At 63.3% G+C, this 26636-nt stretch overlaps 1 protein-coding gene across 3 annotated transcripts in view; it reads right to left on the minus strand.

Moving 5' to 3' along the window:
• Positions 1 to 26005, minus strand: part of PPP2R3B (protein phosphatase 2 regulatory subunit B''beta) — a 56557-nt gene extending 30552 nt beyond the window's left edge. For 2 of the 3 annotated variants that reach the window (XM_043570407.1, XM_043570408.1), the window contains exon 1: positions 9026 to 9994. In XM_043570407.1, coding sequence (XP_043426342.1) covers positions 9026 to 9643 — 618 coding nt within the window. In that variant the 5' untranslated portion in view covers positions 9644 to 9994. Of the gene's footprint in view, positions 1 to 9025; positions 9995 to 25220 lie in introns of those variants that run through there. The other variant, XM_043570409.1, reaches the window with a different exon arrangement.
• Positions 26006 to 26636: the final 631 nt, after the last annotated feature.

The following is a 26636-nucleotide window of genomic DNA, read 5'->3' on the forward strand; positions in this document are numbered from 1 at the left end:
ACAGGGCATGTCCCGGGCCGCGTCCCAGGGGTTGTTCCTTCCGCCGGCAGGACCTCCTCCAGGCTCAACGACCACCTCCCTGGTGTCCCCCTCCTCCCTGGTCACCGCTCAACACGGTCCCCGCCCTCCTGGGTCAGGGTCCAATACGGTCTCCGTCGTCCGGGTCACCCCTCCTCACGGTCCCTGTCCTCCCTGGTCGTGGCTCAACATGCTCTGTACTCCCTGGACGTGCCCTCAGTCCGGCCCCCGTCCTCTGCTGTCCCCAGTAACCCCTCTGGGATGGTTTCTGTTCTCCTCAGTCACAGCTCACAGACGGTCCTGTGTCCTCCTCAGTGACTCGTCAGGGATGGCTCTGTGTCCTCCCTGGTCCCGTGCCCGGACAGTCCGTGTCCTTCACTGTCACACATCAGGGACGGTCTGTGTCCTCTTTGGTCACACGTCAGGACGAGCCCCTCCACCCCATCAGGGACAGTCACACGTGAGGGACAGCCCTGTGTCCCCTCAGTCACATGTCAGGACGGTCCCCATGCCTTCAGTCACACGTCAGCGACAGTCCGGTGCCCTCAGTCACACATCAGGACCGTCCCTGTCATCAGGCCGTTCTGTCCAGTCCTCGGCACTCAGAAGCCTCACGTCCCAGACATGCATGTGTTCCCAAGACTTGTCCTCTGTTCAGTCACTGGGGGGGGGGGGGGGGGGGGGGGGGGGGGGGGGGGGGGGGGGACCATGGGGGCTGGCATGGCAGGACAGGCCAGCTCAGTGCTCCAGGGGCCTGAACCTCTACACAGAGCTGCAGACACAGTGCATGTAAGCAGGGTGTGGTGGTGGTGGGGGGGACAACATGGGAGAGTGTGGTGCAGGGAGGGAGGGGGAAGGAGGGAGGGAGGCAGGACGGGGGAGGAAATTGAAGGAGGGAGGGAGGGCGGGAGAGGGAAAGAAAGAGGGAGGGCGGGTGAGGGAAGGAGGGAGGAGGGAGGGGGAAGGAGGGAGGGAGGATGGAGGAAGGAGAGGGAAGGAGGGAGAAAGGGGGAAGGAGGGAGGGGGAGGAGGGAGGGGGCGGGGGGAGGGAAGGAGGGAGGGGATAAGGACAGGGGGAGGGAGGGGGAGGAGGGAGGGAATAAGGAGAGGAGGAGGGAGGGGATAAGGAGAGGAGAAGGGAGGGGGAAGGAGGGAGGGGGAGGAGGGAGGGGATAAGGAGAGGGGGAGGGAGGGGGAGGAGGGAGGGAAGGAGGGGGGAAAAGAGGGAGTGAGGTTCCTGACGTCGTCTGCGCTGACTGACTGACTGACGTCGTCTGCAAGCAGGGAGGCCAGGGGGCCTCCCACGTGCTGCTGTCTGCGTTCCGTCCTCCCGCCCGGCCCCGTCCACGCACGTCCCGCACCTGGCCCGCGAACGGGCAGACGAGCTGCGCCCTGTCCCAGGGGGAAGCAGGGAAGGGCATCGCTCCGGCGGCCGTGATGGCCTCGGCCCCGACGCCTGACGCACACCCAACACCCCGGCCCCAGACCCCGGCCGGGACGTCAGCTCTGAGCAAAGCTGGGCCCACGCGGACGGCGGCAGCCCCGGCTGTGACTTACGGAGGGTCACCGGCATTCACTGCACACTCGCCCCAGATGGGACCCTCGTCCGCTTCCTGGTGCCGCACCCCCCCCCCCGAGACCCTGTTCCAATACGGACCCCCGTCCCAAGCCACGAGCACACGCCTCTTCTCGTCTCTGACTTTCCCAGACGCCCCGTCCACGCTACTCAGCAAACCGTCTTCACGTCCTGGGGCTCACGCTGCGTTTCTACCCTGTGAGACATCGAGGGCCCCAGGGCACTGGCCCTGGGGGACCCTCCCCTGGGACCTTGCGCTCGGCCTGCCGCCCCCAGCCCCCAGCCCCCAGCCCCGAAGCGCAAAGCGTAAAGTCGTGCCAGACCGGCAGGGCCTGAAAGCAGCAGCATCCTTCGGGGGAAACGCATCATCACGTCAGGACTCCACACCTCCCCAAAGCGCGAGGAGAACGAGCCGTCCGCGGTCAAAAACAGAGAAACACAGAGGGAGGCCTTCAGCCACTTCTGCGCCTGCGAAACTGAGGCAGGTCACAGTTGCAGCACAAGCGGGGGGCAGGGTCCCCTGCGAACCCAGAGACAAACGACAGGGCGAGAAAAAACAAGAGACACAAGATATTCCACGGAGGATAAATCAGAGAAAGTATCTCTTTATCTAGAATTTACTAACTTATTAGGATTTCTTTAATGTGTATGTTAGAGAGAAACAGAGAGGGAGGGAGAGAGGGAGAGACAGAGTGTGAGCAGGGGAGGGTCAGAGAGGGAGGGAGACACAGAATCCGAAGCAGGCTCCAGGCTCCGAGTGTCAGCACAGAGCCCGGCGCGGGGCTTGAACTCACGGACCGTGAGATCAGGACCTGAGTCGAAGTGAGACGCTCAACCGACTGAGCCACCCAGGAGTACCATAGTCCCCTTATTTATTTTGAGAGAGCACGCAAGCAGGGGAGGGGCAGAGAGGGGGAGAGAGAGAGAGAGAGAGAGAGAGGGAGGGAGGGAGGGAGGAAATCCCCAACAGCCTGTGCACAGTCAGCAGTGAGCCCAATGCAGGGGCACAAACTCACGACCTGTGTGGTCATGACCTGAGCCTAAACCATGAGAGGGACGCCCAACTGAAGGAGCCACCCAGGCGCACCTAAAAAACAGCATGCGTTTAGAAGAGACGCACGTAAGGGGGCCGGGTGGCCCAGTCGGTCAGGCCTCCGACTTCGGCTCGGGTCACGACCTCACGGTCCGTGAGTTCGAGCCCCGCGTGGGGCTCTGTGCTGACCACTCGGAGCCTGGAGCCTGCTTCCGATTCTGTGTCTGTCCGCCCCTGTGCCACTTGTGCTGTCTGTCTGTCTGTCTCTCTCTCTGAAAAACTAAATAAACATTAAAAAGAATTTTGAGGGGGCACCTGGGTGGCTTGGTCGGTGAGGCCTGCGACTTCGGCTCGGGTCACGGTCTGGCGGTCCGTGAGTTCGAGCCCCGCGTCGGGCTCCGTGCTGGGCCTTCAGAGCCTGGAGCCTGCTTGGGATTCTGTGTCTCCCTGTCCGTCTGCCCCTCCCCTGCTGGTGATCTGTCGCGCTCTCTCAAAGATAAGTAAACGTTAAAATAAAACAGAGGTGCACGTACGACGTAAGGGCCCAGGCTGCACGCGACTTGAAGTGTGGGAACGCAGGCCACGGTGGCTGCGAGTCTGCCGTCCGCACGGCCCCGCGGGGACGTCCTGCGTCGGCACCACACCACAGCACACGGGGGCCGTCACGGAGGCCCCCGTGACTCGACCCGGAGCATCACGCGGGCGGCCGCCCGGCAGGGACGCAGGCTGAGCTCTGTGCCCCCAGGTGCTGCTGAGAAGCAGCCGGACGGACGGACGGACGGATGGATGGGGAGAGAGAAAACAGCCGCGTGCGGACACGCGAGATTCACAAGTGTAATCTCCGGGACATAAATAGAGTGCGGCCCAGCACAGCTGGCGCACACACATTCCCGTCCACACACGGGGCGTCCTTGGGAGCCGGCCACCTCCCAGGCCGTGAGGCAGGCCTCAGCGGGTTCCGCGGGGACCGTGTGGGGCCTTCCCTGACCTCCAGCACATGGGACAGACCTCTCCTGGACCCGAAGGAGGCAGGCACACCCGCAGTCGTGCTGGATATGCTCTCTGCGGAAGAAAAGGAGAAAGACAGAGGAGAGGGAGGGAGAGAGAGACAGAGAGAGAGAGGGAAGTGGGAGAGAGGGAGGAAGAGCAAGGGAGGAAGAGGGAGGGAGGGACAGAGAGAGAGAGAGAGACGAGAGAGAGAGGGAGGGAGGGAGGACGCCTCCCCACGCAGCTACTTCCGTCCGGGGCACTGACCCCCGCGCAGCCCCAGAGCCACAGAGCGGATGGCTGCCCGCGAGCGCGCACACAGCGACAGGTGTGTCCACGCCCGTGCGGCCCCTCTGGAGGACAACGGCATCCCCCGCGGAAGTCGTGGGCGCCGTGTCTCTGCCACCGCGTCTGCTCCGACCCCCGGCCTCAGGTGCTCAGGGTCGAGGGTGGGACGTCCGATGTGACAGGACACGAAGGAAGGGCAGGCTGAGCCACGCCAGGCACGGGTGGCTCAGCCCCGTGGCACCGCAGGGCGGACCCTCGCCCGGGGCGCACGCGAGCCGGCGCCCCCTTGGACGCCGTGGCCGGGCCACGAGGGCCCCGCGGCCCCGAGCCGGCCCCCGCCCACCACCTGCCAGGGGTTCACCAACAGGACTTGCAGGCCACGTGCTGGACGCACACACGGGACCCGGGCTCAGAGTTTAAAACAGGAGCAGAAGTGACCACAACACGGGGCGGGGTGTGCGACGCTCTCCCCACGTCAGGGGGTTCTGCTGTCCGTCGGGGCGCTGATGGGGGCGGGCTGGACACCGAACTCCCAAAGGGCCTGGGGCCGTGACGCCCACAGGGCCCGGAACGCGGGGGGCCTGCAAAACGTGGACGAGGCCGTGACCCTGCCATGTGGATGCCAGGGCGTGGCAGGGGAGGGCCAGCCGCACCCACAGCCGCGCACGGGGAGGCTCACGTCCACTCCAGGCCCTGAGAACAGGCATCGAGGGGCGAGCCCCGCGTGGCACCGTGGCCCTGCTCAGCTTGTGGCCCGGCTCGTGTCTGGGACGGCAGGCGCACAGAGGCCAGCCGCCAGCAGGTGGAAGAGAGATTAGCTCACCTCACGAGGCGTCCCTGGGGCGGCGACCCCGGAGGTCGCACGTGGCACCATGAGGGGCCTGTGTGCCTGCGCGAGGGCCCCGCAGGTGAGGCCGGCCGGGACGGGTGGTGCCACACCATAGAACAGCCGGGGCCCAGGAGCTGGGGGCCAGGCTGGCGGGGGGATTCTCCGCAGGGGGGACGACAACTCGGGTCCTGGATTGGGCAGGGGAACCCGCCCTGGGCGGAGCGGGGGGGGGGGGTGGGTAGAGTGTCCCAGGGACACGCAGGGGAGCATCTGGAGTCTGGGTGGGCAGAAGGCCCGAGGAACCCCTGGAGGACGGGCAGGCAGGGGGCAGGCACTTGTGTGCCAATCAGCTGAGGGCCACAGTGAGCTCAGGGCAAGGACACGCGGCCACGGTCCACACAGCCCTCGGGCCCCCCGTCCAGGGGCACAAGGAGCGAGCGGCACGGCCGTCACCCGAGTCCCTCTCTCCACCACACCCTCCGCTTTCTCTGTGCCCCCACCTCTCCCTTAACCTCCCCTCCCCACCGCTCTCCTAATCTCCCCTCCCCCACCTCTCCCCTAATCTCCCTCCCCTCCAGTAATCTCCCCTCCCCTCCACTAATCTCCCTACCCTCCCTCACCTCTCCCCTAACCTCCCCTCCCCACCTCTCCAATAATCTCCCCTCCCCTCAACCCTAATCTCACCACCCTCCCCCACATTTCCCCTAATCTCATCATCCCCTCCCCACCTCACCCCTAATCTCCCCTCCCCGACGTCTTCCCTAATCTCCTCTCTCCACCTCTCCCTAATCTCACTTCCCATCCCAACCTCTCCCCTAATCTCTCCTCCCCTCCTCTAATCTCCCCTCCCCTCCCCACCTCTCCTCTAATCTCCCGTCCCCACATCTCCCTCCCTCTCCCCCATCTCTCCCCTAATGTCATTCTCCCTCTCCCACCTCTCCCTAATCTCCTCTCCCCTCGCCCCTCTCCCCTAACATCCCATCCCCACCTCTCCCCTAACCTCCCCTCCCCTCCCCATCTAACCGCTGTCTCCCCTCTCTCCCCTAATCTCATCCTCCTGTTCCCCACCTCTCCCCAAATCTCCCTTCCCTCCCCCATCTCTCCCCTAATCTCACCACCCCTACCCCAACCTCTCCCCTAATCTCCCCTCCCTTCCCCCTCCACACCTCTCCCCTAATCTCAACTCCCCTCCTCTAATCTCCCCTCCCCTCCCCTCCCTATCTGTCCCCTAATCTCCCCTCCCCTCCCCCATCTCTCTCCTAATCTCATCAACCTTCCCCCGCCGCTCCCCTAACATCTCTCCCCTAATCTCCCCTTCTCTCCCCATCTTTCCCCTAATCTCCCCTCCCCTCCCCACTGCTGCCCTAATCTCCCCCTTCCCCACCTCCCCCCAATCTCCCCTCCCCGCCCCCACGCTTCCCCTAACCTTCCCTCCCCACTGCTGTCCTAATCTCCACCTTCCCCACCTCTCCCCTATCTCCCCTCCCCCATCTCTGTCCTAATCTCATCCTCCCTCCCCACCTCTCCCCTCATCTCCCCTCCCCCACCTCTCCCCTCCTCTTCCGTCCCCCACCTCTCCCCTCCCCCACCTCTCCCCTCACATCCCACCCCACCTCTCCCCTCATCTCTCCTCACCTCCCCCCCCACCCCCGTCTCCCTCCTCTCCCCTCCCCCACCTCTCCCCTCCCCTCCCCCACCTCTCCCCTCCCCCACCTCTCCCCTCATCTCCCACCCCACCTCTCCCCTAATCTCTCCTCCCCTCCCCCCCCACCCCTGTCTCCCCTCCCCTCCCCTCCCCCGCCTCTCCCCTCCCCTCCCCTCCCCCACCTCTCCCCTCCCCCACCTCTCCTCTCCTCTCCCCTCCCCCACCTCTCCCCTACCCCACCTCTCCCCTCATCTCACCTCCTCTCCCCAGCTTTCCCCTCCTCCCACACCCCAGGTCTCCCCTAGTCTCATTCCCCCCCCCTCCCCCAGCCTCCCAGCACCCCCCAGGCTGTCCTGTCCACCCTAGTCCCTACCCCACAGGCTCTGCCATCGCCCCATCCCATGCCCCCCATGCAGTCCACCCTCCCCCTTTCTCCCTTCCTCCCATGCGCCACCCCTCACAGCACCTCCCTCCCCTCATCACAGCCCCCACCAGGCCCAGGGCCCCAGTCCACAAGGGACACGTGCTGAACCGCCCAGGGCCACGTCCACATCCACACTGAGACACCGTGGGCTGAAGGAAGCCTGGAGAACCCCCCGCCTCTCCCCCACGAGAGACACCCCGATTCACCCCCACACACCTTGGGGAACACCCACTTTACCCGATATACATGGTCATCCCTGCAAAACACCGTGGAAATAGATCATCTGTACCGTGAAACACTTGGCGGTTAGAGGAGACCCGGTCTCCCCAGCGCTGATGAGCATGAGATCAACAGCTCCGCTAATACAACCGTGTCCTCTGAGCCCTTCACAGCCAGTCGCCGCCACACCGCCGTGACGCCTTCGAAAACCACCGACACCCTCGTGAACCACGCGTGAGACACGTTAACCACCGAACGTCCGTCTCCCGGTGCATGAAAGGAAATCACTTTCGCGGTCATAAAGATTCCAACCCCCTGTCCTTAAACACAAGGAACAGGCGTGCAACCGTGAACCGCGTCTGGACGAAATCCGGGAAGCTGAACACGGAGATCAGAGACGACCCAGGAGTCGTGTACCAGCGGAGACGGGACCCTAAAGAATACTCCAGTTACAACAGCCAAGAAGGCCGGCCCTTGTCTCCCCAAACGCACTGCGCGATTCGGGGTCAATTTTTATCCCCACACCCTACGTTCCCGGCGCTAACTTGTCGGCTGCAGGGAAAACGCGAGTGTTTCGTGGGGTGTCAGGAAGTCAGGTGCAAGGCCTGTGGGGGGAGAGAGGGGGAGCGGAGCCCCGCGGGTCCCTAAGCCCCCTCGCCCCCCGGCACTACAGGGCGAGAGGCTGCAGAAACACCCTCAAGTTAGAGCATGGGGGTCCCGGCAAGCCCGACGTGGAAAGGACGCGCTGGCCTCACAGGATTCACGCACACGCAGACAGGACAGGCCTTCCCGTCCGAGCGCCCATGAGCGTCACCGAGCAGCGTATGTGAGCCTGTGTGACGGTCGTGCGGTTCCCAAGCCACCAGGTCCTCACGCCTGCCCGGCGCCCGCTCTGGCCGGTGCGGGGCGCGACTCTCTCCCCAGAGCCCGGAGGGAACTGGGGCCGGAGCACAGAGGGGCAGGGTCTGGGGACAAGGCAGGCAAAGCTCCCCTGTCATCAGGCCGTTTCCTGCGTGCACCGGGAAGGGTGCCAGCCAGCAGTCGGAGTGAAAGAGGGTCGACACTCCCCGCCGCTGGAGCAGACGCAGCCCGATGCGGTGCGCGTCCCGCTGCGCACACCCAACCCGCCACTGACAGCACAACACCGCAGGCAGGCCGAGGCGAGGCTCCGCGGGAAGAAGGCTCCCCCGGCACGGCACTCGGGGCCTCTGGCCGCGCCGGGAGGCTCGAGCGAGGGACGGCAGGTGAGACCCCGCCTGTTGCACGGCCCCTGGTCCGCGCGGCCGGTGAGGGCGCAGACGCAGCCCCGCCTGCTCCAGAGCGACCCCCAGCCCTCGGCCCGCCTGCCCCTGCCCCGGAGCGGCCCCCCAGCCCTCGGCCCGCCTGCCCCTGCCCCGGAGCGGCCCCCCAGCCCTCGGCCCGCCTGCCCCTGCCCCGGAGCGGCCCCCCAGCCCTCGGCCCGCCTGCCCCTGCCCCGGAGCGGCCCCCCAGCCCTCGGCCCGCCTGCCCCTGCCCCGGAGTGGCCCCCAGCCCTCGGCCCGCCGGCCCGCCTGCCCCTGCCCCGGAGCGGCCCCCCAGCCTCGGCCTGCCTGCTCCTGTCCCGGAGCGGCCCCCAGCCCCGGAGCAGCCCCCCAGGCCTCGGCCCGCCTACCCCTGCCCCAGAGTGGCCCCCCAGCCCTCAGCCCACCTGCCCCTGCCCCGGAGCGGCCCCCCAGCCCCGGTACGCCTGCCCCTGCCCCGGAGAGGCCCCCCAGCCTCGGCCCGCCTCCTCCTGTCCCGGAGCGGCCCCCCAGCCCTCAGCCCACCTGCCCCTGCCTAGGAGCGGCCCCCCACCCCCGGTACGCCTGCCCCTGCCCCAGAGCGGTCCCCCAGCCTCGGCCCGCCTCCTCTTGTCCCGGAGCAGCCGGCCTACCCCTGCCCCGGAGCGGCCCCCCAGCCCTCGGCCCGCCTGCCCCTGCCCCGGAGCGGCCCCCCAGCCCCGTCCGCAGGGCCCAGGCACACCCCACCTGCACCTGCCGGAAGGCCTTCAGCCTCTTTTTGAAGCGGGAGGGCAACACGAAGTCACAGCCGCGGGCCAGCGAGGCCAGCTCCTGCCTCAGGTCGGGGTCCTGGCGCAGGGACAGCTCCCTGAGCCGCATGTCGGCTCGCACGGGCCGCCGGGGGCCGGGCCGCACGCCGCGCTCTCGCTCTCGGGGCTGGGCCGGGTCGGGGCCGGCGGGCTCGGGGTAGCGGCTGCGCCCGGCGGGACGGTCTGGGCGGCCGGGCTCAGGGCGCTCCATGCGTGGCCGGCCAGGCGCTCTGGGGGCCGGCCCAGGGCCGCCCGCATTCCACAGGCTGAGGAGGGCACATGGCCGCGGGAGGGGGAGGGGGCGCCCTGCTGCTCCTCCCCGCGGGCCGGTGGCTGGTGGCTGGCCGCACGGCAGGGAGCGCCTGGCGGGAGCCAGCTCCCCGCGCGGCCCCGTCCCGTCCCGTCCCGTCCCGCGGCGAGCGAACAGGTTGGGAAGGCAAGATCTGGGGTCAGCCCTGCTGGTTCCGGGAGTGGGGGTGCACAGAGCCTCCGGGCAGACACGTGAAGTGACCTGGGGAGCCGCCAGCTCCTGAGCACAGGCGGGGAGGGCTGGCATGGGCGCTTCCTGTCCCCGACACCAGACTGCCTGTTCCAAGCTCGCTCCGCGGCCCTGCCGGTGCCTGGGAGCCCAGAGCGGCTGCGCCCTCCCTGAAATCCAGCCGAATGAAAACACGGGTCGGCCCTGCCACAGCCCGTCTCTGCCCTGAAGAGCCCAGAAGACAAAGGGAAGAGGGTCCTGTGACTCCGCCTGTTCACCAACGGGGCGCGGGAAAGAGGCAGGATTTTATAGCTTTCCCGCCACCCTGCACGAGGAAAATCACGTAGAATATGATGTAGGTTATGTAGAACACACAGTGTAACTTCTTTTTCAGAATTTTTCGCACTTTACTTATTTTTGAGAGAGAGAGAGGGAGACACACGCACACACAGACATGGAGAGGGGGGAGGGCCAGACACCGAGGAGACACACAATCCGAAGCAGGATCCAGATTCTGAGCTGTCAACCAGAGCCCCACGCAGGGCTCGAACTCACGAACCGTGAGATCGTGACCTGAGCCGGGTGCAACTGAGAGTGAGGCTCTGCTGTGGGCGGCAAGCGCAGAAGACGGGCCCACGGCAGGGTCCCGCGGACACCCGCACGGGGACCCCCGGACACCCTCACCCCTACCGTGCCCCTACATGCACACGGGGTCCCTACACGCCTTTCCCAACAGGTCACATCATGGAGGCCGTGGGGCGGGGGGCCGTAGCCTTGCAGAGCGCGTCCTCGAAGCACCCCTGCCCCCCTCCCGGTGCCAACTGCGGTTGGGGAGGCACGTCCGCCTCTGGCGTCCTCCTCTTCTGCGTCCGCCCTGGTGCGTCCACCTGCCCCGCTTCCTGAACGTCACGGATCCCCGCCAAGCGCTCTGAGGTCCCCCGGACAGGCCGACCAGGGCCGTGTGTGCCAACCAGCAGAGGAAAGCGGGCGCTGCACGACCTGCGGCAGGTGCGTGAGGCTGCAGGACAGGGCTTGCACCGCTCCGTGCACACCCAGGCCCAGGTGCCCCTCGCAGGCAGGCCCCGCGAGCCCCGCGCCCCTGGGACGACCAGACCCAGGAACCAGTCACAGATCAGAGTGCAGTGGGGCCACACCTGCTGATCTTACCCCGCTGCCCTGGGTCCCTGCACACCTTCGGGAAGAGCTGCGACGTGTGTAGCAAGCACGAGCAGGCCCTGCCCTGCTGCCCCCAACCCCCAGGTGGCTTGCGCCCGGAGGACACAAGGTGGATGTCCGTCCCGGCCCTGGGCTGGGCGGTGGCCACACTTCACTGCCGCGGACAGGAGGGCGTTCGCCACGGCACGCGGGAGCCCTCTCCCTGCCTGGAACAGCCTGGCCGTGCACACGCGGGGTGGCGGGCTGGAGCCCACGCGGAGCACACACGTGGGCCACTGGCCACAGACGCAGAACGGCCCAAGGGAGCTGCTCCCAAGGGCACCAGCAGAGGGCGGTGAGCACAGCCAAAGTGTTCCTTTCTTCCTTTGTTTATTTATTTATTTATTTATTTTTTCAACGTTTATTTATTTTTGAGACAGAGAGAGACAGAGCGTGAACGGGGGAGGGTCAGAGAGAGAGGGAGACACAGAATCTGAAACAGTCTCGAGGCTCTGAGCCGCCGCACAGAGCCCGACGCGGGGCTCGAACTCACGCGAGATCACGCGAGATCCTGACCTGAGCTGCAGTCGGCCGCTTAACCGACTGAGCCACCCAGGCGCCCCTGGTTTTTTTTTTTTTTAAGTTTTTAACGTTGATTTCTGAGAAAGAGAGAACGCGAACGGGGGGGGGGGGGGGGGAACAGAGACATGCACACACAGAATCCCAAGCCGGCTCCAGGCTCCAGGCTCCGAGCCGTCAGCACACAGCGCGACACGGGCCTCGAACCGCGCAACTGTCACATCGCCACCTGAGCCGAGGTCGGACGCTCCACCGACTGAGCCCCCCGGGCGCCACCCGCTTAGTTTCCAAGTCTGGGGAGCTGTGTCCACGCAGCCGAGCCAACGGCAGCAACGGTGACGTGACTGCGGGCAGAGCCACCAAGGTCTGTGAACCTCCACCACTGACGTGAAGCTCTCCAGGCTTTCTGCTTCACGCGTGAGCAGTGACGCAGGGCGCCGGGGCGGCCCAGCTGGTTGAGGGTCCGGCTGTTGGTTTCAGCTCAGGACCTGGTCCCAGGGTCCTGGGCCGGACCCCGCGAGAGCTGAGGGTGCAGCCTGCTTACGATTCCCACGCTGTCTCTGCCCCTCCCCCACTGGCACTCTCTCTGAAAAAATTGGACAAATGAATCAATAAATAAAAATTCTGCGGTGACACACCTGCAAGTGTACCAGCAAGATTAGCGTGAGCCGGCGCATAAAACGTGAAACAGACCTGAGCAGGTCCAGGAAAATGTTGCTACATAAACCAGAAGTTTTATTCCAAATAAATTAAAAAAAAAAAAAAAGGAAGCTTTTACTCACTTGTTGACTTGTAAATAAATATCAGGGAAAGTTCAACAGTTCTTCAAAGTTTCAAAGGTATTTATGACAGAGAGACACGGAAGGAAGGGACAGAGGGGAAGGGAGGGAGAGAGGCAGGGGCAAAGAGACCGAAGACAGGGAGAGGGAGGGAGGGAGGGAGGAGTGAGAGAAGGAGGGGCAAAGAGAGGGGAGGAAGGAAGAGGGAGGGAGGGAGGGAGGAGAGACTGAGGGAGACCTGGAGGGAGGGAGGGAGGGAGGGAAGGAGGGAGGGAGGAGTGACTGAGGGAGACCGGGAGGGAGGGAGGGAGGGAGGAGAGACAGAAAGAGGGAGGGAGGGAGGGAGAGACTGAGGGAGACCAGGAGGGAGGGAGGGAGGGAGGGAGGGAAGGCCCGGGGGCCAGAGGGCCTGATGGAGTGAGAGGAGACAGAAAGAGAGGAAGGGGAGACAGGGAGGGAGAGGGAGGCGGGGAGGAGGAGGGAGGCAGGCAGAGAGGAAGAGTGACCCCCCATTACTAGTCATGGCGTCTTACGAAAAGGACCCTATCCAAAGCCGGCTCACTTTAAACATCCCCCCTTACCAGGAACATAAGGCAACCTCTCCCACCGGACACGGCCTCTAGGAAGACACCGGACTAACTTCACCCTTGACCCAGCAGCGGACATCCACCCCGCTGCTCCCCTGCTGCTCCCCCACAAGCCCCCCTGCACACCCCAGCCAGAGCAATCAGGCCAGAAAACAAATTCAAGGCCCAGTTGGACGACTATCTATTCACGCACAGTATGACCCCCCCCCCAGAGAGGATCCTCATCTAATCTCATGGAGATCACTGAGCAAAACAGTAGTCTCTGAGACAACGGCATCACAAAGGCAGGGAGAGGCACCCTTGCAGGAGTTGATACAAATCAGGAAGACCCCTCCCGAGAACCCATGCTGATGGAGTCACAGAGCCCTCAAGAAATGACAGGTGCTCATGCCCATGGGCCCCCAGGACCAGCAGAGTCAGCACTGCAGCACCCCGACTCTCCCCAGGTGACCACAACAGCACACAGCCCCTGACTCTCACCAAGTGACCCCAAGAGCACACGGCCCCCCACTCTCACCGGGTGACCCCAACAGCAGACAGGCCCCGACTCTCCCGAGATGACCCCAACAGCACACAGCCCCAACTCTCACCAAGTGACCCAAAGAGCAGACGGTCCCCGACTCTCACCAAGTGACCCAAAGAGCACACAGCCCCCCACTCTCACCAAGTGAACCAAAAGCAGACAGGCCCCGACTCTCACCAGGTGACCCAAAGAGCAGACGGTCCCCGACTCTCACAGGGTGACCCCAACAGCAGACGGTCCCCAACTCTCACCAGGTGACCCAGCAGCACACAGCCCCAACTCTCACCAAGTGATCCAAAGAGCAGAGGGTCCCCGACTGTCACGGGTGACCCCAACAGCAGACAGGCCCCGACTCTCACCGGGTGACCCCAATAGCAGACGGTCCCCAACTCTCACTGGGTGACCCCAGCAGCACACAGCCCCTGACTCTCACCAAGTGACCTAAAGAGCAGATGGTCCCCAACTCTCACCAAGTGACCCAAAGAGCAGACAGGCCCCAACTCTCACCGGGTGACCCCAACAGCACACAGCCCCCAACTCTCACCAGGTGACCCCAACAGCAGACAGGCCCCGACTCTCACTGGGTGACCCCAATGGCAGACAGGCCCTGACTCTCACCAGGTGACCCCAACAGCAGATGGTCCCCAACTCTCACTGGGTGACCCCAGCAGCACACAGCCCCCGACTCTCACCAAGTGACCCAAAGAGCAGATGGTCCCCAACTCTCACCAAGTGACCCAAAGAGCAGACAGGCCCCAACTCTCACCGGGTGACCCCAACAGCACACAGCCCCCAACTCTCACCAGGTGACCCCAACAGCAGACAGGCCCCGACTCTCACTGGGTGACCCCAATGGCAGACAGGCCCTGACTCTCACCAGGTGACCCCAACAGCAGATGGTCCCCAACTCTTACTGGGTGACCCCAGCAGCACACAGCCCCCAACTCTCACCAAGTGACCCAAAGAGCAGACAGGCCCCAACTCTCATGGGGTGACCCCAACAGCAGACAGGCCCTGACTTTCACCAAGTGACCCTAACAGCAGACAGCCCCCAACTCTCCCAAGGTGACCCCAACAGCACACAGCCCCCGACTCTCACCAAGTGCCCCAAAGAGCACATGGTCCCCAACTCTCACCAAGTGACCCAAAGAGCAGACAGGCCCCAACTCTCACCAGGTGACCCCAATAGCAGATGGTCCCCAACTCTCACCGGGTGACCCCAACAACAGACAGGCCCTGACTCTCACCAAGTGACCCCAACAGCAGATGGTCCCCAACTCTCACCAAGTGACCCAAAAGCAGACAGCCCCCAACTCACCCGAAGTGACCCAAAGAGCACACAGCACCCAACTCTCCCCAAGTGACCCCAACAACAGACAGCCCCCAACTCTCACCAAGTGACCCAAAAGCAGACAGCCCCCAACTCTCACCAAGTGACCCAAAAGCAGACAGCCCCCAACTCTCCCCAGGTGACCCCAACAGCACACAGCCCCCCACTCTCACCAAGTGACCCAAACACCACCAGTCCCCTACTCTCACCGGGTGACCCCAAACAGCAGACAGCCCCCAACTCTCCCCAGGTGACCCCAACAGCAGACAGCCCCCGACTCTCATCAAGTGACCCAAAAGCAGAGAGCCCCCGACTCTCATCAAGTGACCCAAAAGCAGACAGGCCCCAACTCTCACCAGGTGACCCCAACAGCACACAGCCTCCAACTGTCACCAAGTGACCCAATGAGCAGCCAGTCCCCAACTCTCACCGGGTGACCTCAACAGCACACAGTCCCCCAACTCTCCCCAAGGGACCCAAGCAGCAGACGGTCCCCAACTCTCACCAAGTGACCCAAAAGCAGACAGGCCCCAACTCTCACGAAGTGACCCAAAGAGCAGACAGTCCCCAACTATCCCCAAGTGACCCCAACAGCAGACAGCCCCCAACTCACACGAAGTGACCCCAACAGCAGACAGCCCCCAACTCACACGAAGTGACCCAAAGAGCAGACAGCCCCAACTCTCCCCAGGTGACCCCAACAGCACACAGCTCCCAACTCTTCCCCAGGTGACCCCAACAGCACACAGCCCCCACTCTCACCAAGTGACCCCAACAGCACACAGCCCCCAACTCTCCCCAGGTGACTCAAACACCGCCAGTCCCCTACTCTCACCAGGTAACCCCAAACAGCAGACAGCCACCAACTCTCCCCAGGTGACCCCAACAGCAGACAGCCCCCAACTCTCACCAAGTGACCCAAAAGCAGACAGGCCCCAACTCTCACCAGGTGACCCCAACAGCAGACAGCCCCCAACTCTCACCAAGTGACCCAAAAGCAGACAGGCTCCAACTCTCACCAGGTGACCCCAACAGCAGACAGGCCCCAACTCTCACCGGGTGACCCCAACAGCACACAGCCCCCCACTGTCACCAAGTGACCCAATGAGCAGCCAGTCCCCAACTCTCACCGGGTGACCCCAACAGCACACAGTCCCCCAAATCTCCCCAAGGGACCCAAACAGCAGATGGTCCCCAACTCTCACCAAGTGACCCAACAGCACACAGCCCCCAACTCTCCCCAGGTGACCCAAACAGCAGATAGTCCCCCACTCCCACCAAGTGACCCAAACAGCAGACAGCCCCCAACTCTCACCAAGTGACCCAAAAGCAGACAGGCCCCAACTCTCACCAGGTGACCCCAACAGCAGACAGGCGCCAACTCTCACCGGGTGACCCCAACAGCACACAGCCCCCCACTGTCACCAAGTGACCCAATGAGCAGCCAGTCCCCAACTCTCACCGGGTGACCCCAACAGCATACAGTCCCCCAAATCTCCCCAAGGGACCCAAACAGCAGATGGTCCCCAACTCTCACCAAGTGACCCAACAGCACACAGCCCCCAACTCTCCCCAGGTGACCCAAACAGCAGATAGTCCCCCACTCCCACCAAGTGACCCAAACAGCAGACAGCCCCCAACTCTCACCAAGTGACCCAAAAGCAGACAGCCCCCAACTCTCACCAGGTGACCCCAACAGCAGACAGGCGCCAACTCTCACCGGGTGACCCCAACAGCACACAGCCCCCCCACTGTCACCAAGTGACCCAATGAGCAGCCAGTCCCCAACTCTCACCGGGTGACCCCAACAGCACACAGTCCCCCAAATCTCCCCAAGGGACCCAAACAGCAGATGGTCCCCAACTCTCACCAAGTGACCCAACAGCACACAGCCCCCAACTCTCCCCAGGTGACCCAAACACCGCCAGTCCCCTACTCTCACCAGGTGACCCCAAACAGCAAACAGTCCCCAACTCTCCCCAGGTGACCAAACAGCAGATAGTCCCCCACTCTCACCAAGTGACCCAAACAGCAGACAGGCCCCAACTCTCACCAGGTGACCAAACAGCAGCCAGGCCCCATGAACATCTCATTAGCCTCTTCACGCGAGCACTGACAAGGGGTTTCCACCACAACCTGGACCAAAGCTGGAGGCCGGACCTCCCGCTCGCTGGCCAGCGGCCGGCACCCGGGCGGGCCACGTGTGAATAAACACGTTTGCATCCACGCATCACAAGACGCTCCAGAAACATGCAGACATCTGTGCCAACTGCCTGTGGGCAAAGTCCAGGACAATTCAAGGAAAAACAATCGTCTTTTCAAAAATGTTGCTGCAACAACCAGGCACTCAAAAAAAAAAAAAACCCAAAAACCAAAAAAAAAAAACCCCAGAAACTTATGTAGAGCAACACATAAAAACTAACTCAAAACGGACCATAAATCTAAGTTAAAGGCAAAATTTGGGGCCTGAGCGGCTTGATGGGTTAAGTGTCCGACTCTTGATCTCGGCTCAGGTGAGACGGGGTCCGAAGCAGGGGCTGGGCTGACAGCGCGGAGCCTGCTTGGGGTGCTCTCTCTCCGCCCCTCCCCTGCTTACATGCACTGTCTCTCAAAATAAACAAACTTTAAAAAATAAAAGAAAAATCTATGAAACTTCTAACAGAAACAGGACAAAATCTTTTTGAGCCGAGTCTCGCAAAGAGTGCTTAGATTACGGTATGCCCTTTTCGGGACAAAAAGAAAATAATCGATAAATTGTAGTTCGCGAACATTACAAACTCTTCTGCTTCAAAGACAAGAGTAAAAAGAGAAAGTCACAGGGCTGCAGACTTCGCAAATCCTCAGCCTCTTACGGGAGCAGTATACACACACACAGAGAACACTAACAATAATACAACTCAGAGCCTAATGAGGAGAAAACAGGTAAAAGATTTGAACCAACACGTCAGCAAAGACATACAACCCAAGACAAAAAGAAAGAAACCAACAAACTGCCTATGGAGAGATGCTCAACACTGTTAGGTTTTAGGAAGCATGTATGAAAACCACGGTGGGGCTCCTGCGGGGGGGGGGGGGGTCAGTCAGGTAAGTGTCTGGCTCTGGATTCCGGCTCAGGTCTTGATCTCAGGATTGTGACTCTAAGCCCCACACTGGGCTCCCAGCTGGGCGCGGAGCCTACTGGAAACAGGACAGGACAAGGAAGCAGTGAGACCCAACACGCCCACGTTCCAGAAAGCGTGTTAAGAATCCCTGGCGATACCCAGGGCTGCGGAGGAAATGCAGGAACCAGAGCCTGGGTCCTCCCTTGCGGGATGTAAAACGCCGCAACCACTTTGGAACACAGACTGGCAGTTTTTTCAAACGTGACGTGTGCATCTCCCACGAAACCCAGTATTTCCACGTTCGGTACGAACCTGAGAGAAACGAAGGAAAACACGGGTCCGCACAAAACTCGTTTGCAGATGTCCTCGGCAGAGCTCATCGTGACACTGAGCACAGGGGGGGCCACCCGGGGACAGGCCGTGGTACCCCCACACAACGCAGCAAGGACACGGCAACCGGGCAGGGGACACCGGGGAGCTCGACCGCCCGTGATCTGTGTCCCAGGGCAGTCGTTCAGAACACAGCTGCGGGAGGACACGGGTGTTGCCGAATCACTGGCTACGCTGGGGAGCGGGCTGGGGGGGGGGGGCGTGGTCTCCCCAGCGGAAGGGAGTTTTGAGGGTCCTACTTGGCGGAGCACCGCCCATTCAAGACCCGCCCCCGTCTGGCACGGTGGCCCCGCTCCCTCTGCGGCGTCTCTGCAGGTGCAGGGAGGGGGCGGGCCCTCAAAAGGTGACAGGCACTGGAGGTCGGCTGCGAGCCGCAGGGGACACTAAGCTGTCCTGATGCACATGCAGGCAGCGTCCCTGGTGGCGGGGGAGAGCCCAGGTACGCGGTCAGACAAGCATCCCCGGCCAAGGTGCCAGCCTGGGAAGCGAGACAGCCATGCAGGTACCTTCCAGGAGCCTCAGGACAGCAGCCCCCACCGCCACGGACGCCTGGACCCCCTCCTCGCGGAGCCCCTGCACCTGCACTCCCCTCCGCATGGACACCCTGCACCCCTCCTCGTGGAACCCCTGCACCCCCCCTCATGGACCCCTGCACCCCTTCCTCACGGAGCCCCTGCACTCCCCCTCCTCACGGAACGCCTGCACCCCCCCTCCTCATGGACCCCTGCACCCGCTCCTCACGGAGCCCCTGCACCCCTCCTCCTCATGGAACGCCTGCAGCCCCCCCCCCCCTCATGGACCCCTGCACCCCCCCTCCTCACGGAGCCCCTGCAACCCCCTCCTCATGGAGCCCCTGTACCCCCCCTCCTCATGGACCCCTGCACCCCCCTTCTCATGGACACCCTGCACCCCTCTCCTCACGGAGCCCCTGCACCTTATTTCCTGGAAAACATGGATCTTACAAAGGACTCGCATCCAGGTTATATAGCAAGAGCTCTTACAACTCAATCATTAAAAGGTACCCCGATTTCGAAAGCAGGGAAAAGACTGGAAAAGAGGCTTCATGTCGGCGAAAGAGCCGCTGAAAACTCGCTCACCTTCACCGGAAAGCAGAGGTAAGAGCGCAAACGAAACCGCGAGGCACAACACACTGGCCCCAGCGGCTGAAACAAAACGTCCCAGGACTCGCGGTGCCGGCGGGGACGCAGAAGGGCGAGAACCTGCACCCACGCTGGCGGACACGAGGACGTGCACGCGCACCGGACCCGCGGCGAGAACCCGCACGCGCAGGGACCGGACGGCTTGCAGAAGCGCTTTTGGCTCTGTCGTGGAGGTGACACGCGCTTCCCACACGAGCCCGCAGGCCGCGTCCACGAGAAGTGAAAACGCGTGTCCACAAAGACCCAGACGCGAACATTCCCGGCAGCGTCACGCACAGCAAAGAGCGGACGCCACCGCGGGACCCGTCGATACGGCATGACGAACAGCCCGTGGCGGCCGCACGCACGGGAGGCCAGCTGCGCAACGAAGACAGGCGAGCGCCCGCACACGCCAAGGACCCGCACGTCCCACGGCCCGTGCTCCACCAAAGCAGGCGCAGGACGCGAGGTTCTCCAACGTAGCCACGCGTGGGTGGGTGCTCGTGGCCCCGACTCGTGGGAACCTGGAGGAGAGAGGGTTCTGTACCTTGACCGTGGTGCCCCGGAAGCCACTGCAACAAGGCTCACTTGTGAACTAATCTCCCTTTCTCTCTCCGCCGTCTCTACTCCTATACTCGCACGGGTGCCACGGGCTCCAGCCGGGCAATCTGGCCTGACCCTCTTCACGCGCCTGCACGCCACAGCCATCTGTGGGCACCGTGCTCTGTGTCCAGGCCCCGGGGAAGGAGCAGGGAGCACAAGGATGAAACCAGTGCCTGCTGGAGCTTGTAGTCAGCTGGGGAAGACAGGCTAAGAAAATAAACCTGCCAAGCACGTCCGGTCAGATGTCCTCGGGTGGGGTGAGAGACGGGAGTGGGAGGGGGCAGGGACCCCGCACCCAGAACCTCAGAAGGGCGCCTTCCTTGGCAATAGGGTCTTTGCAGAGGAGATGAAGTGAAGGATCTGAGGTGCGCTCATCCTGGATGAGGGGGGCCCTGAATCCCATGGCAGGTGTCCTTGTAAGAGACAGAAGAGGGACACACACGCAGAGGAGAAGCCCCGTGACGCCGGAGGCAGAGACGGGAGGGACGCGGCCACGAGCCCAGGGGCGCCTGGAGCCCCAGAAGCTGGAAGAGGCAGGAAGGAGCCTCCGGAGGGGGTGTGGTCCTGCCCCGCCTGGGTCTCAGCCTTCTGGTCTCCAGAGCTGGGGGGTTCACTCCTGTGGTTCTGAGCTGCTCACTGGTCTCCGTTAGGGCAGCTCCAGGAGCCACCAGCCTGTGGGAAGGAGGGCCTCAGTGACAGCCCAGGAGAGGCCCGCAGGGTGACCAGGGAGCGTGGGTCAGCCAGGGCGAGCCCTGCAGTGCAGGGGTGCGGGGAAAGCAAAGGGGCAGCGTGGGGAGGGAGGGAGCGATGGGTGGGGTGCAGCAGGCACCACGAGAGCCGGCTGGACACACAGGACCCCTCGTTCACAAAGACTGAGGGCCCGGCCACGAGCCCAGACGCTGTTGAACCGCTCCCCCAGGTCTCGGATCAGGAGGGGCTTCACTGGGGGGACGGCATCAGCAACACAATGCCGACGTGACCGTGAAGGGCACCAGCGCTGGGGGCCACTGCTTTCGACCGCCGTTCAGTCTGCATCACCTTCTCCTTGAGGGGCGAGCACGTCCCTCGGGGCTGCAGACAAGTGAAGGTCCCTGTGGGGACGGGACACCCGGCGCGTCCACACTTCTCTGAGTCCCGTGGTCCTCGGGCGGCACCGTGGAGGGGAGTGACACCTGCCGGGCCTGCTCCCCGGGAGGACCCGCTCCCAGGTACAACCAGGTCCCAGGCTGGACCTGCCCGTGGGGCCGTGGACGGAAGTGTCCTGGGCTCCGCGTGCACAGTCCAAGACCTGCCCGCCTCTCTGCCACCTGAGCCTCACAGGGCTCTGTTTTTAAAAAGTTTATTTATTTTGAGAGAGACACAGACAGCGAGTGGCAGAGGAGCAGAGAGAGGAGGAGAGAGAATCCCAAGCAGGCTCCGCCCTGTGCGCGTCAAGCCCCATGTGGGGCTCCAACTCGTGAACCGCGGGATCATGAGCTGAGCCGAAACCAAGAGTCCGATGTTTAACCCGCTGAGCCACCCGGGCGCCCCAAACCTCACAGGACTCTTATCCGCTCCCTATTAGCTTTTTAAGAAACAAATTAGGACTCTACTGAGGTCATCTTATGCATGAACGTTTTTCTGAAGTTAATTACCATTTCTGGGGGGAAAAGACTTTTTTGGGGGAAGGAAGGAAGAGTGTGGCACAAACTATGTTTCGCAGGAAGCGCTCTTGATGTTTTAAGAACGTTTTTAAAGCACCAAACATGTGACATGTGGCTGTAGGTTTTACAGCCAACATTTTACTCAGCGGCGTCTGCGGCAGGCAGAGGCGTGCCATCAGCGAGCGCGTTGGCGCGGCTCCGACTGAAGTCCTCCGGGGGTGAGGAGTGACTCCTTTCTCCGCCGTGTGCGCTGAAAACGCTCCGGGACGGGACGGAGAGCTAGGCCGCCACCCATGCGATTCGGGTGTCATCCTGAGATGACACATCGTTTCCTCTACGAAACGCGAATTGAAGTGGCACAGGGTTACTGGGGGGCTCCCGGGGGGCTCAGCAGCGGGTGGAGCAACCGACTCTTGCTTCCGGCTCAGGTCACGGTCTCAGGGTCATGGGCTCCAGGCCTGTGTTGGCCTCAGACCTCAGCTCTCTCTCCCTCGGCCCCTCTGCCCACTGACGCTCTCCTCTTTCCGAGATACAAAAAATACTTTAGACAAAATAGGGCGGCGGGAGGTTACTGGGACGCACGCCCCCCCGGAGGGGCCGGAGGAGCTCTCAGCCAGGCACTGGGCAAGCTGGGCCCTCAGCTGCTGTCCTCACTGTGCCGTGTCCTTTGCACGTGGCAGCCGCGCCCACCAGCCCCACAGGACGGGCGGCACCTCGACCTGCGTCTCCTGGGCTTTGTCGCTGGGAGAGGACGTAGGCAAACAAACAGCCCGTTCACGTTACGCTCTGGCTTCCCTTCAAAAGAGCTTCCTCAGACGCAGTTAGTGTTCCGAGCGGCAGAGACATGCTGGTTGGGATCGCGGGTGACAGACGCACGGAGCCCTTCCCGCTCAGGACCCCGCTTTGCCCACGTAGAGCCAGGAAGACGTGCCCAGTGCCCCTCTCACGTAACACGTCGGCCGAACACACAGCGCCATCTGTGCCTAGCGAGCGTCCCTGGGCGGGTCACGCACACGGCCACCCAGCACTCCGTGCGCATCGGGGCTGCCGCATGTCGTTTCCACGGTCCGCGCTCCTCCCGCCCCTCCCTCCCAGCTGCGGAACCCAAGCCGCTGGGCTGCAAAGGGCTCGCGGTCAGCCGTCGTGTGTCTGTGCCCGTGGGAAGGGTTTCTCCACGGTGAGAATCTGTGCCTCAGAGCCCCGAGCACGAGCCCTCCGTGCCGTGCCCTGCCCACCCGCCCGCGGCTGGACATCAGGTCTCTGTAACCGCGGCCTGACGCGATGCGCTGATGGGGACTATGGGAAGGGGCCTTACCATCGGGACCCAGTAAAAAGATGGGTCCTCTCGGGTAACTCGTTCTCGAAATTCAATGGATACGGTCCACAAAATTCCAAATACGCGAAGACGCGTTTAAAGCCAACTTCAAATCCCACACAAGATCGTCACTACTTTCTGAAAATTCTTGGGGAAAAAAGCATTCCGTCCGCTCTCCCTCAAAACCACTCCCTGCGCCCGTCACAGAAACCGGGAACCAGAGGAGGAAACTATTTCCACCGGGCCTCCGCGAGCGGTTCCCGCCGACCTCTGTGACTCCGGCGTGCCGACCTGCCAGACCCTCCGTGACCCCTCCTGCGCCCAGACTCCCTGCAGGTCCACACATCTGCCAGCGGCTCCCAGCATCCCGACCCGAGGGTCTTGGGCACACCCCGCCCCCACGGCACGCACACGTTTCAGACGCCCGCGCAGCCAGCGGTGGAAGCAAGCGCGAGTCCCAGCCCAGAGCGCTGCGTCCGGGCCAACCCCTCAGGCGCACAGCCACCGGGTCCCGGCTCATCCGCAGGCCCTCCGCTGTCAGCCCGCTCAGGCCGCAGGGCAGGACGCTCATCGGGTCGCCCATCTGAACTTCCTCCCTGCAACGCCCGCCCTTCGCCCCTTCCCACTAAATCCAGTGATTTCCCCGAGTCCCCTCGGTGCCTGCAATTTCTCCCAGTGGAGACAACCAAGCTCTCCCTGCTTCGAGCACCCGAGGAACTTAATCCCCACTTGTCTGTGCCTCGTTGGTTGCCCGACAGAAATACGTCCTGTTCACCCAAGTGGCCCTCCTCGGGCAGGGCTGGCCTGCCAATACCTCCAGCCCCAAGAGCGTTCACACAAGGTCACACAGTCACAAAATACAAGAATTCACTTCTGAGTGGTGTTGGGCTTAATGACCGCAACGTACCGAAACACAAAGCGGGCAGTTCACGTAGTACGAACTCACATTCCCGGATGCTGCGAATGCCACTCTGAGGACCTCAGCGATCCCGGGGAATACGAATGCCATGTTGGGGACCTTAGGTATCCCGGTGACTACGAACGCCATGTCGGGGACCTTAGGTATCCAGGTGACTACGAATGCCACGTCGGGGACCTCAGCAATCCCGGGGACTCTGAATGCCACATTGGGGACCTCAGCAAACCCAGGGACTACAAATGCCACGTCGGGGACCTAAGCAATCCCGGGGACTACGAATGCCATACTGGGGACCTCAGGTATCTCGGTGACTATGAATGCCACGTCGGGGACCTCAGCAATTCCGGGGACTCTGAATGCCACATTGGGGACCTCCGCAAACCCAGGGACTACAAATGCCATGCCGGGGACCTCAGCAATCCCGGGGACTACGAATGCCACGCTGGGGACTACAAATGCCATACTGGGTACCTCAGGTACCTCGGTGACTATGAATGCCATGTTGGGGACCTCAGCAATCCTGGGGACTACGAATGCCACGTTGGGGACCTCAGCAATCCTGGGGACTACGAATGCCACGCTGGGGACTACGAATGCCATACTGGGGACCTCAGGTACCTCGGTGACTATGAATGCCAGGCCAGGGACCTCAGCAATCCCGGGGACTACAAATGCCACGTCGGGGACCTCAGCAATCCCGGGGACTATGAATGCCACGTCAGGGAACTCGGCAACCCCGGGGACTACGAATATCACGTTGGGGACCTCAGCAATCCCGGGGACTACGAATGCCATGCTGGGGACCTCAGCAATCCCGGTGACTACGAATGCCATGTTGGGGACGGATAAGACTGTCCCCACTAGAGTAAGCTTTCTGAGCTCTGGCCCTTGTCACACATCCCACTGCTTCAGAAAACGAGCGATTCGGGCAAAATGCTCTAGAGCCCTGAGGCCGTGCAGTTCAGGGGGGCAGGGAACTGGGCCAGAGCTCAAGGGATGGTGGGGGGGGCTGCATGTGCAGAGATAAGCCACGCGGTCTCTAACTCTGCCTTGGGGACTGCTTCCCGTGTCCTTGGAGACGGACTTTCTGGGAAGCGTCCTAGATCCCTTAGAACAGCTCAGAACGCCAGCAGTAATTTAGGGCCAGGCGGGTCTCTGCAGGGCCGTACAGCTCACCATGTCCGTTTGTGCTTGGGAAACCAGTGACTTAGCGGTACTCTGATAGCTTGGCGTGGTGGACAGGACGGACTCTAACAGTTGCAGACGATTTAAGGGCAGAAGTAGACAAGTGAGGGATGAAACCTATAAGATTCTTACTGAAGTGGGGGATAAACTGCCGAGAAGCGGATGCCTAAAACCAAAAGTCGAAGAAATTGGACACAAACTTCAAAATTCCGACCAACCTGGGACTCAGGCAATGATAAAATTTTTCAGCTGTGGGGCTTCCTTCAGGGGGAAAAAAAAACAGCCTAAATATGAAAGTTTTCACGGCCGACGTTCTCCCACCGGCCTCCTCCACCACCACCGAGCCACACGTGGACATGCGACCCAAGTTACCTTCGTAGCTGTTAGCAGAAGCAAGAGTCACTTACTACTCTGGTCCCTGCGGATCTACGAGGAGGCCCTCGAACGTGTGGCCCACTTCTGGGGCTAGTGGCGGCTCCCAGCGGGAGCGCGGCGGACGGGCTGGGCGCCCCCAGGCTATCGAACACACCGGGCTTGCAGGCGGGGGCTGCCGCTGCCAACAGGGGCCCGGGCTGCCCCGCGTCCCCGGCGCCCATCTCGGTCCTCCCGGGCGTCTTGATCCTTTGCAAGCAGTCCTGCAGCATTGCCTGCGTGCTGGACTCGCTGAGCCAGCACAGGAACAGCTCGTCCACCTTCATTTTCAGGACGGGCTGCAGAACTTTGCCGGGCGGCATCTCCGAGGCTCGTACGCTCCTTCCCCAGGAGCCCCCTCCACCGTGTGCACCCCTGCCTGACGCCAGGAACCGGGGTCTGGCCTGAATGCACCTCGGCGGGGCAGATGAAGGCCGCCGGTGGGGGGTTGCGGGCCTAGGGTCCGGGTCCGGGCAGGTGGGGGTAGCAGGCCGGAAGCCCAGGGAGGCGGGGTTCGCAGGCCTGAAGCCCAGGGAGGCAGGGCTCCCAGCGGAGCCCGGGGTCCGGGGAGGCGGGGTTCGCAGGCCCGGAGCCCGGGTTCAAGGGGAGGCGGGGTTCGCAACTGAGCCCGGGTTCCCGGGGAGGCGGGGTTCGCAGGCCCCGAGCCCGGTTCCCGGCGAGGCGGGGTTCGCAACTGAGGCCGGGTTCCCGGGGAGGCGGGGTTCGCAGGCCCGGAGCCCGGGGTCCGGGGACGCTGGTGAGGGCAGTGCCGGGGTTCCGGCCTGAGGGCGCCGCCGGCGGGGTTCCGGCCTGAGGGCGCCGCCGGCGCCTCGGGGGCTGCGCGGACCCCGAGGCCCAGCGGAGGCGGACCGGCAGGACCGCGGAGAGGCCCGCGCAGCTCCGGGCAGCTTCAAAACGGGCGCGCCGGCCGCGCTCCCAAAGAAGGTCGCCTACGTCGTGCGTCACCCCGACGCGTGGCGTCATCACGGCGGCCCCGGGCGCCGCAGGCCGGCGTGCACGGGACCGGCTGGGGCCTCGCCGGGGGGCTGTGCGGGGATGTAGGGGCTTTGCGAGGATGGGGACGCAAGAGCGGCGGCTGCCGGACGTGACCACGTTCTGCTTTTAGGCTTTTTTCGGGGTGCGGCACAGCCCGCGCGACCGGAGGGCCGCGGAAGTGGGAGCATGCGCCGCGCGTGCGTGCTGGCCGTGGTGGCGGGGGGGGGGGGGGGGGGGGGCGGGGTGAGGTGGCGATGTAGCCTGCCGGTTCGGTCATGCGCAGTACGTGCCAGCCGGGAGCGAGCCGGCATGGCGTCTGCCGGGCCGACCACGGGCGGCCACGCGCAGTGGGTGCCCACCGGGAGCGCGCGCGGGCGTGCGCAGTGCGTGCCCGCCGAGCACAAGAACGCGACTGC

Source organism: Prionailurus bengalensis, chromosome X, assembly GCF_016509475.1.
Source record: "Prionailurus bengalensis isolate Pbe53 chromosome X, Fcat_Pben_1.1_paternal_pri, whole genome shotgun sequence".
Taxonomy (NCBI): Eukaryota; Metazoa; Chordata; class Mammalia; order Carnivora; family Felidae; genus Prionailurus; species Prionailurus bengalensis.